The sequence below is a fragment of the Dermacentor silvarum genome, chromosome 1, assembly GCF_013339745.2.
Source record: "Dermacentor silvarum isolate Dsil-2018 chromosome 1, BIME_Dsil_1.4, whole genome shotgun sequence".
Classification (NCBI taxonomy): domain Eukaryota; kingdom Metazoa; phylum Arthropoda; class Arachnida; order Ixodida; family Ixodidae; genus Dermacentor; species Dermacentor silvarum.
Genome location: NC_051154.1, coordinates 107,793,265 through 107,804,678, shown reverse-complemented (window position 1 = coordinate 107,804,678; position 11,414 = coordinate 107,793,265). Strand labels below are relative to the sequence as shown.

At 44.3% G+C, this 11,414-nt stretch overlaps 1 protein-coding gene across 3 annotated transcripts in view; it reads left to right on the top strand.

Annotated features, from left to right (window-relative positions):
• Positions 1–3,984: 3,984 nt before the first annotated feature.
• LOC119434575 (pre-mRNA-splicing factor 38B) overlaps positions 3,985–11,414 on the top strand; it is a 41,569-nt gene continuing 34,139 nt past the window's right edge. The window contains exons 1-5 of one of the 3 annotated variants that reach the window (XM_037701715.2): positions 3,985–4,112; positions 4,308–4,499; positions 4,753–4,821; positions 8,168–8,182; positions 8,287–8,438. In XM_037701715.2, coding sequence (XP_037557643.1) covers positions 4,323–4,499; positions 4,753–4,821; positions 8,168–8,182; positions 8,287–8,438 — 413 coding nt within the window. In that variant the 5' untranslated portion in view covers positions 3,985–4,112; positions 4,308–4,322. Of the gene's footprint in view, positions 4,113–4,307; positions 4,500–4,752; positions 4,822–7,361; positions 7,564–8,167; positions 8,183–8,286; positions 8,439–11,414 lie in introns of those variants that run through there. The other 2 variants (XM_049672040.1, XM_049672043.1) reach the window with 2 other exon arrangements.

Sequence of the window (11,414 nt, the reverse complement as noted above, 5' to 3'; positions counted from 1 at the left end):
ATTCTCTTTATCTCTCTCCCGAGCACAGGGCGCAAAACCTCTTCTTCACTTCGCAGAGCATTTGCTTAAGCACGTGTGAACGCGCCACTTGTGGACGAAGACGACGACGCTCGAACGCAATCATATGATTCACATAAAATGCATGTTCTGCAAGCGTGGCTGTATAGCCTAGTGGTTACAACGCTCGCCTTCGGACCATGGGTACGCGGGCTCGAATCCCGCCTCGGCAAGAACGTTTAGTTTCTTTTATTTCTTTCTTCATTGCTGATTATTATAGTTTCTTGATACGAACCATAAATTACTGCTGACTTAAACAGCTTCGCTGTTAAAAGAAGTGATCTATTGTTTCCTCCTCATTACAAAAATGGAAAGGGGGGAATGCCTCAAACCAGACATGTGTAATAAAGTTCAGAGAGGGAATCCGACAGCATAATTTGGGGACGAATCGGTAAAGCCTGTGTGTATTGAATGGTTCACTACGCCAGGGATGTTGAAGGTGAGGATAAGTTAACGAAGGGTTAGTGTGAGAAATCTAACTGCAGCGAAATACCCTTCTGACCAGGTTCAAGTTAATCGAATACATTGCAAATAAACAGGAACTATATAGAAAAAAAATTGGAGGACGCTTAAGCTTCGCCTTTAAGAGTGGAATGCAACAGCATTCAAAGATCCCTGACTGTTTGTCAGGCTTCCCAGCAACTGCAGCTTTCTTTTTTCTGCACCCTTACCTCGGCGCGCTGATGCCGAGGAGGCGAGCGCCATCTGGATGGTGTTTTTGCAAGGAAAACCCACCGTGGCGCGCCGCTATATGAATGGTATAAATGCTGGAAAATGGGTTTGTGTTTGAGTTTCCGCCTAACAGATTATGTTTTCTCATATATTCAAATTACAATCTCACGCTATCATAACTGTAGGTTGTGGTTAAGTCATACCTTACGATTTTTCTGGTGCATTTTACTTTGAGAAATTCAATTAGTTCACCAGCGCCTCTGCGCCACGCGAAGGTCCTGCGTGGTGTGCGTGTGGAGGGGGGGGGGTGATTTCTTTAGCCGCAGACGCCGACGCCAGATGTTCTGCGAAACGGGGCCCTTAGTGCCATCGCGTTAAAAGGAATGCAATAAAGGAGAGTTACTGGACGCAGACAGAAGCGAACACACAGATAGAGATTTTATAACTATAGCAGCCACAGTATTCAAAGCACCTAATTTGCACAGGGTGATAATTACTGTGGGGATAATTAAGAAGAAAAACACTGTCAGCCCTTCCACTCGAGTGGAGATGGAAGACTAGCGAAGCTGTACTATGGTTGGAATAATGTATTTCCAATTATGACTATAAAGATGTGATGGTGTAATTGGTTATTTGAACTATTAAAGAAGGAGAAATATATAAGATCCGGTGGTTTTCATTTATTTAGTGACCACAGGGATCATGGCCTTATGGTCGCTACGGTACACTGCCATAGGGTGTACGGCAAAGGTTGGCACGTCTTCATAAACACGTCACCAACGCCCCGCGCATTCGGTTGCTGGGGCGTAGCCAGGGGGGGGGGGGGATGGGGGGGTACAACCCCCCGCCCCCCCACTTACCCACCCTTTATTCACGTCTCTTCGCGCTGACATAATTCAAGAAAGTGGTGCTACTATCACAATTTCATTCCTGGGCGCTTCCATTTGGGTTGGTAATTTACAGCGAATCATGTCTGCATATGGAAAAAACTGTCACGGTGTTTGTCAAGGCTTTGACACTCTGTGAGGTTTTGGGCGAGAATGTGGCGGCTGCATTGCGGCGGCCGCATTCTGAAGCAACAAATGAAGCAACAAATGCGGCAGCCGCATTTTAGATGAAGGCGAAAATAGTCTGCGCGCGAAACGTCTCTTGTTTGCGATTGCGCCCCTACGGAAGGCTGGTAGAGACTGTTGTGTCGTTGAATCCCGAACCAGCAATTACGGAAGGCGGGTAGTTGCTGTTGTGTTGTGGAATCCCAAACCAGCAATGTACACACGAAGGGGTTGATGCCAACAGTGAAATTCCACCGACTCGCAACAGAATGCACGAAACAGACAGCCGACAAGCATGGATTACTACTGTGCGCAGTAGAGCGTAAGTAAACTCTTGTTGCAGGTGCTGACAGTTCTCGTCGGAGTTCACGCGTCCTGAGAAATTGATTATGTGCACTATGCACTGAACAAGACCGGAGTTCATTCCTGCATCACTAGTACACCAATCAGTTGAGATTCTGTAAGGTACAAGGCCGCTTCCTGTTCGCACCGGTGTAGGTGAAGCAGAAATGAGTTGCGCGCACTACTTAAAATGTGTACACATGCCATATCTATGCTGTGCGGTGAAATATTCTGTACAATTCTGAATCTGTTGACGTAAAGGCAAATGACGGCTGCACGCTCGCACACAGCGGTAGACACAGTGGCCCATGCACTTGCCGCAGGAAATGCAACCCTCTCGTATGAGGGAGCAGGGCGACGAAAGCTGCGAAAAAAAAAAATCATTACGCGTTTTTGCGCGTATTTAAGTTTTCTAGCACCAAGACGCAGCGAACAAGCTATTGCTATGAGAGTAGGTATAGCCTGATCACACGTGCATTTTCACGTGTATAGCCGTCCTTGACTTGTGAAACGCACTTTGCCCTGACAAAGACAACGCCATCTACACTTAACGGAGATTAACAATTAATGATGTCTTGTCCGATCGGGCGGGTCGTCTCAATGATGTGTTTTCGAAGACTGGTCCATTCAGTGGCGCGATGAGAGACCATTGCTCCAAACGCCTGCTGTACCTGTCGTACTTACTGTATTTTACTGAGCTTACTTTACTTTTTACTTAATTTCTTCACAAGCACACGCGAGGGGGGGGGGGGGGGGGGGGCTCCATGTCTTTGATATACATGTATAGAGTCTGCTTAAACAACCGATATTTATTATCAATCACGTCACGTACAGGAAAGCAGACGCTTGCCCCCCCCCCCCCCCCCCCCCCCCCCCCGGTCGGGCCGGTGAACCCCTCCCGAAAATAATTTCTGGCTACGCCCCTGCTCAGTTGTGCGCGTTGTTGTGTTGTACGCGTTGTGCGCGTTGTGCGCGTTGTTTGTGTGACCGCACACAAGCGCTGTCGAAACGCTGGCTACGTGACGAAACGGCTAAACGCCGTTGTCGACACTGTTAGGGAGAGAGCCCGGAGAGAGTCTGCGGCACAGGCGGCAGAGGCTGGCAGGGCTGCGCGCATACGCCGCACTGGGAGAGCGGGCACGCACACGCACAGTCTAGGTGTCTTGATGCCCTCCTCGCCCACCGCTCCCCTTCCACTGGGAAGTCGCGTTTGCTCTCCGCCGTGCGTTCGCTCCCCGTGAAAGCGCGCGTCCCTCGCCCTCGCACGCTTTCACTCGCACATACGGCAGACGGCCAATGAGAGTTTTTCTTTTTTTTTTCTTTTTTTTTTTAATTTCCGGACGCTATCATCGAAGAGTGAGCCCTTAACAGCTTCGCTGTAAAAATAGGTAAAAAATCTGGCAATCGAAAAGAAAAGGACCAATCAAGTTCGGCACGAAAAATTTCAATGCCTGATTTTTCATCACACTGTGATGCGTCAGTTAAAATGACGTTTGTTGCAAGTTATTGCCGTAAATGATCTTGAAGTAGTCGGTAGTCCATTTAGAGTACGGTTTGGGAGTAGCTTAATTAGCATTGTTCCAATAGCGTGTGACCATGGTTTTTCAACTTCTTCCCGACAAAGCACAGAAGCCTGGATGCCAAGAGCTTTATGTGGAGCAAAATATGTCGTACTCCTGCAAAATGTCAATAAAATTATTTTCAAATTGTTAGAATAAAAGCGTAGGCCACTGGCGGAAGGCGCGAACAGCAAAACGAAGACCAACCACTGATCTCCACTATAATTTGCCCTATAGTACAGATCAGTGAGGCCAACAGCCGCAAGTTCTGCGGTAACAGCAACACTGTGCCTGATGTATCAACATCCGGATCCTCCATGGAGCGAGCCGAGCAAGTAGTCGACGCAGCTAACGTAGTACCGTACTGCTGCCTTGATTTGATGATCACGGCGTCGTGAACGAACACTATTGCTTGCGATTAACCCGTGTGGTATGTATACGTTCATTTTATCTACGTAAACATTGTTGGAGCAGACGTGAGCACTTTAAAAAGTGTATTAATGTATGCGACTGTTCTATATAGTTTTCTTTGCTAGCCCTAAACGTTTGGTTGTGAAAAACTGTTCGGTGACGAAAATTTTGTCACAGGTTTTCTATTAATCTTCGTTATTCTTGCGTTTTGCAGGCTGAGCTCACCAGCATGGCTCCCGGTGGTCCTGCGGACAAAAAAAATAATGTCCTTCCGTTATGGGGCAACGACAAGACGATGAACCTGAATAACTTGATACTCACAAACATACTGTCGTCACCGTACTTCAAAGTAAACCTCTACAAGTTAAAGACATACCACGAAGTTGTGGATGAAATTTATTACAACGTAAGTTACGTAATATTTGTGATCTAGTAACAATCGTGGAAATTTTTCGCACCCGGTAATGTGAACCGTGATCTTTGTAGAATGATTGTTTTCTAGACGCGGTGTGGCTACATTTGTTCATACCTGATCATGAACAACTGTGGTCTTTGAATAGCTTCATAGTTTAAAGATAGTAGTAGACAATGTGTTCGTCTACGCATGGAATTTTAACCGTGTGCTGCCGTTAATCTTGTTCGTTGAAACTCGTACTTAGGTGCAGCACTTGGAGCCATGGGAAAAAGGAAGTCGAAAGACATCGGGCCAGACTGGCATGTGTGGAGGGGTAAGAGTGATGCCCATTTAATAGCCTGCATGCTTTCTCTCCGAAGCGGTGAGATAGTGTTATAACACCTTAATGGCCTTGATGCTTGCGTTTGTGTGCAGATATTTTTATTTTTGTTTGACCTATTTTATATGATGTGCACAGTTACTATGCCAGGATTGTCGTTTGACGTTCATAAATACAGAGCAGGTCTAAGGTATGTAGCGTTTATGCGGCCTGTGCTGAGTTGTAATGCTGTTTATGTACCAATTTGTGCCAGATATAGTGATAGGTTAATTGCAGTAATGTATACTATTTATGTTTTGAAAGCAAATTATATAACTTTCTGTTTCGTGCTGTGCACAGACACTTAATGGCATCATGGTGCTGGCATGCTTTGGCACCAACCATTCCCCCTGTACTTTATTAGTGGCCAAGCAACAGCCAGCAGTAGACAATGCACCCTTTGGGTTGTTATACAGTTTTCAAAAAGCTGACATTGAGAAGTGCCTAATTTATCATAAGCATAGGTTATCCATGAGCTAGGAAGTAGTTGGCCAACTATAGGTGCCATTTTTGGCTCAGAGCATCAAAGTTAGGGGAGTTGCAAAAAGGTGAAAGTCTTCTATGCAGTGTGGTCTTTGAGAGATGCATTCACGTTCAGCCAGTATGAATAGTGTGGCGATAAGTGATGCTAGGTATATAATTTTAGGCAGATCAGTGCACCTGACTAATGATAGTTGGAACATACGTATCTCAGAATTCTCATGGATTTTATATCAGTGGCAACATATTTTTAAAGGGAAAAGTCAGTAAAAAAAATGCTGTACCTTTAAGCATATGAAATGACCGCATCAATACATGTCACTTCATGCCATCTCTATGCAATAGAGGTGACATTGTCTGTACCATCAAGGAAAATTAGTGTTGACAATGAACCCATTGCAAAAACCCAGAGATAGCTTCCCTGTACAGTGATAACTTCTTTGTGGTTTTGTAGGCCATCTTTGAAGCAGAAATTTTGTGCATTGTGGCATCTTCTGATGTGTAGTCACTCTGCAGGCTTCTCTCTTACTGTAGAAGTGTTGCACAATCTTGCCAATACCCTACTGCAGTGTGGAAAATCAGTGCGCAGCAGATGCATGCACTGACCATGTGTGCACCTGCCTTGCACTAGAAGCAACTATTGTTGCATCAAATTTGGGCCTCAATTCCTTCACCATACCACGGCCATAGAAGGAATTGTCGATGCAATAGTAGCTGCCTTAAACATTTCGGAAATGGGCATGTGCACCATGATGGGGGGAAAAAAAGTTTACATTGGCTGCCAGCACTGCAGCAGACTTGAGGTGCAGATGGGGCCCTAAGCAGGAGTGCTTCCCATCCATAACTTCTGTGTGAAACTGAGAGCACATTGTACCACAGGCTGCTAGTGTAGTTCAAATATTAAGCAGGCAATGTCATTTCTATCTTCAAACTGTAGTTAAACACTTAAAAAAAAAAAAAGAGCATCAGCATCTTTACTGCAATGTTGTTGCAGGCAGAAGTCATGGTAAATAAAGAAGTTGAGATCGGTTAGTAACAAGTACTTTCTAGTCCAAGTTCCTGGAAGCTAGTACTGACAGATGATAGTGGCATTTGTTGGTATGAGCACTTCATGTGCTGAAGGACACATAAGTGCAACCTACACAAGCAGATCATAGCAAAAGGGTAACTGATTCCTTGAAATGGATGAGGAGGTTGAATATATACAGGGTGTTTTAGCGAACACTTTCACAATTTATTTAAGGTTGCCTGTGGCACATAGCACAATTCTAGTTCATGAGCTGATCTACTCGAAGAGGCGGACATTACTTGCACAAGAAATTGAAATGCATAATTGAATAATTAACAGAAATTCACTAATTAAGTTTTTAACTAATCACCTGTTGGCCCATATTGCAATTTACAAATTTTAGCCGTGGAGTTCGCAAGGCGGGTGCACTTGGAACGAATTCTCGCGATGACACCAGTTTAGAGATATTAATTCCCGAACTTTACGGAGAAATGCATTGGCGTTCCAGTTAGGGGGGGGGGGGGGGGTTATTAACAAAACGTTGCTTTTTGCAATCAAGCACAAAATTAACTGGAACGCCAACGCATTTCTCCGCAAAGATCTGGAATTATTATCTCGAAACTGGTGTCATCCTGCGAATTAATTCTAAGTGGATCTGCCTTGCAAACTCCACGGCTACAATTTGTAAATTGCAATATGGGCCATGAGGTAATTAGTTAAAAACTTAATTAGTGAATTTCTGTTAATTATTCGATTATGCATTTCAATTTTTTGTGCAAGTAATGTCCGCCTCTTTGAGTAGACCAGCTCATTAACTAGAATTGGGCTATCTGCCGCAGGCAACCTTAAATAAATTGTGAAAGTGTTCGCTGAAACACCCTATATATGCAGGTCATACTGAAAGTAATGGCAACAGCTTTTCACAAATGATTATGCTGCATTACTGACAGCAAAAATTTATCACTTTACTTTATTCATTTTCTAAACAGTGTCCATTTCTATGCAGACATTTTTCACACTGACTGAGGAGCTTGAAAGTACCCCTCCGATAGAACTCTGTTCCAGCCTTGTACACAGAGTGACACCCTGCTGCGCTGATCCTCTGGCGTCTTGTATCGTTGGCCTCGCAATTGATGGTATTGCAGGCAGGTGCACAAGTACCTCCCCTCTTATTCAACCAGTTCTCTCCACTGTCAAGAAGTGTGAGGGTGCGCAATGAAGCTTCTGCAGCGTTTTAATGTATCGAGCAGCATTTATTTTTCAGTAATATAAGCTTTCAATCATCTCCTGAACTGCATTGGGCCCTATTTTCTTGCTAGCATTCTCACTATCTTGTGTGTTTTTTTGATAAGTGCATCAGACCCATCAGAGACTCTAGGCTCTGATGGGTCTCTGAACAGCAGTAGTGCATCAGAGTGCCTAGATTCTGTACCCCCTTTATACCAAATGGCCATCCATGGTTGCAGCAAAGATGGCACCACGTACTACCAAATGCCCATTCTAGTGCACTTTCAGACTTGCTTATTGTAATTACTTTCAGTACGGCCTTTGTATGTAATGAGTCAGCTTTTGATGTGAATTGTGTGGTAAGGGAATTTTATTTTTATGTCAATTAGTGAATTCATAAGTTAGTTGGTCACCTAGATGTGGACGAAGTCATCAATTTTGGGGGGAATCTGAGTTGAATTCAAGTCGCTTGCAGTTCAAATCAACTTTCTACAAGCAAGCACCAGAGAAATGTTTTGCTGGACAAATGTGACGGATGTCCTACACGACACAGCTTATTTGTGTGTTTATTCTTTTGCCTTATAGAGATCATCCGTACATGTAAGTTTTTATTGGTGACACTGAAATTCTTCTGTACAAAGTTGAAAAGTGGTCAACCACCACAGATTAGTGATGACTTGCTGAAAAGTTTATTTGTTACACAGGTACGGGGAGTTGGAGCAGGGGGGATTGTCTCCACTGCATTCTGCATCCTCTACAAGCTCTTCACACTTAAGTTAACTCGCAAGCAGCTGGTTGGTCTATTGAATCACTGCGATTCTCCTTACATCCGTGCACTGGGGTTCATGTACATCAGGTATGTTGTTTGTGACTAGTTTTGAGTAGTGTTCACATTTGTGACAGAAATTGTTATAGTTGGCCTGTAATTTTTTTTTTTTTGTATGTGTGTGTATGGCTGGGTGGGTGTACATGCAAATTTTGTTTTTCTTAGCATTTGTCTTGAAGACCAGCTGCAGGACATCTTGTTTGCATATCAGCATGCAACTAGGGGCTGAGAGAAACCTCCATTTTAGCAATTCATGCTTTTAATGCTGCATTTTAGTGCCTGTTCATTTCTAATGATGCAATGAGCAGAATTCAACTAACTGCTGTAGCAGAATACAAATATTTAGGAGGCATCTTCACTAACAGTTTGTCCTGGATTGCACATGTTCATAAACTGGTACTCAAGGCTAGTCATACTGTAAACTTTCAATTCAAAATTTCAATTCGGCTCTGATCAGACTTACTCTTGTTGCATGTCTAACGTGTGTCCCGTTTTAGAATATGCATGCAGTGTTTGAGGCACCATCATGAAGTGGAACATTGAGAATGGATGCATACAATTCAGAACAGCTTTTTGTGTGTGAGACACATAATAAGGTCATCTGTTATACGTGTGCAAAAAGTTTACAGATTCAGTTGAAGATATCTACTGCTTCTTTTTCTTTATTTTATAAGGTGTTTAAGTCCCCTACATGCATTCATTAAAAACTTAAAGAAACTTATTTGTGGCTCCTCACACAGATCTAAAAGTGCATCAATACACTTTGAGTAAACAGTTTGGAAACATATATTTATTTTTCTGATCATCATCTTCATCTCTTCATCATCTTACTGCTGCTATTTGTATTCCTTTGTGTTTTGAATAATTAAATTCTGAACTGAATATCTAGCAACACTGTTTGTTTTATTGTCACATCAGGTCTTTAGGCCTCCAGAAACTTATCTTGCATCAACCAAACTTGTACTGTGCCTGCAAATTTCCAAATCTCACAACTCCAACAAATCCAATGACACTCGTTTGTGTTTCCCTTTTCTTGGCACCCATTCTTTTACTATGACAAATTGCTGGTTACTTCTTTTATGCATTATATGACCTGCTCCACTCCATTCCTTTCTATTAATCTCAACTAAAATATTTGTCTGCTCTTGAACTAATCTATACTGCCATTGTTTGATCTCCTAATGTTACATCTGTGCGGTTCGTACACGCTCCTTGAAATCCTTGAAAACCCTTGAATTTCGAAAAATAGATTCGAAGGTCATAAAGCTCCGTGAAAATAAATGTCCTCCTTGATTTCCTTGAAAACTGGGGTTAGGGGCGACTTACGAGCATTCAAAGTAACAAACTAACTAACAAACGATCCTATATACCGTATTTACTCACATAATGAACGCATTTTTTTTCCTGAGAAATATGCACAAAGTTGGGGGTGCGTTCATTGTGTGGGGTAAATTTTTTAGTGCTTTTTTCTGCAGCCATGTCTAAAAATGTTGCAGTTTCGCCCGAAAGGTGAACCATCGATTGCGATAGCAAATGCGTAGACAGCTACACGAAGTAAGGATAGTTGTTTTATCGGCCATATAAACTTGTAAGTACAGTAGAACCCCGCTGTTACGTTCCCGGGTGCTGCGTTTTCCCGGCTGGTACGTCGTTTTCGGCCGGTCCCGGCACAGCTCCCATAGAACCCAATGCATTGGTAACCCCGCTGTTACGTCGCAACTGTGGGACCGTTCCCACATCATACGTTGCGAACTGCCACACCGCGCCGGCCCGAGCGGCCATTTTGACTTTTCATGTCGCTTGGCTTGGTTGCTTGACGATGGCATTGGCCGCCCAAAGTGCTGGGGGCGACATTTATTACGTATTTTCGGTTTCCGCCAGCAAAAGTATGGCCTTTGATATCCGCTTTTGCTATCTAAAGATGATGTCTATGACGCGTTGCGGCCCTAAAATTGGTTTTGGCTCATAGATGTTCCGTATAAAGTCCAAGGGCGATAGTGCCGTTGCGCTCGAGGCATCAGCGAGGAAGCGAGGGGGGGGGATAGTGGGCAGCGTAGTGTTCTGGCATCGTACTGCGCGGCGGCGCGCGGTCCCGCGGGCCGTATCTTGAAAGCGATCTGCGTGGGGGCAGATTCTACGCAGTGTAGGTGCGTCGGCGGCTCGTGGCTTTGTGCGTGCTGCGTGTTCTCGGCGCTCAGTTTGGGTTGAAGCGATAGACAACAGCACAAAGGTCACTTCGCTCGCTTCTGCAGCGGCGCGTAACTGCGCGTGTCCGCGCTCATCGAGTGTGATGTGTTCATGTTTGCCTGTGGGCGCTGACACCATGTTTGTTAATTAGTTAATAACCGAATGTTTACAAGTTTATACAGACGATAAAACTACTATTCTTACTTTGTATAGCTCATCGCAATCGATACTTCGGCTGTCGGGCGAAACTACTTTTTGTCGCACGTAAGACTTAAAATAATATTGTGTGCCAGTTCAACACTACTCCCATTTCTCAATTTTTCTTGTTTCCTGGCTCTTGCGTTTCCCGGCTCTTACGTTTTTTTTTACGGTCCCGTGAAAAACGTAACAGCGGGGTTCTACTGTATTCGCTAATTATGTAAGTTAACAAGCGTAGTGTCAGCGCGCAGAGGCAGACATGAATGCATCACACTCAATGACTGCGGACACTCGCTGTCGAAACGTTGGCCTGAGGAAGCGCGGCAGAAACAGCAAGCGAACTGACCTTTGTGTTGTGTTTCGCTTCAATGTAAACTGAGCGGCGAGAACGGAGCACGAACAAAGGTCTAAGCCGCAGTCGCACGGCTAGACGCAGCCCCCGATGCAGATCGCTTTCAAGATAAGGCGATCGCCCCCTCTTCCTCCCTCGAACGTTACAGATTGAGGCGCGATTGTCGGCGCCGATAGCAAAAATGCGCCTAGAGTGTCCATATAATTGCTATCGCAATAAAAGTAGGAGAGAAATGGCATGGTTCGGCGTCTAATACGACGTCTGATACA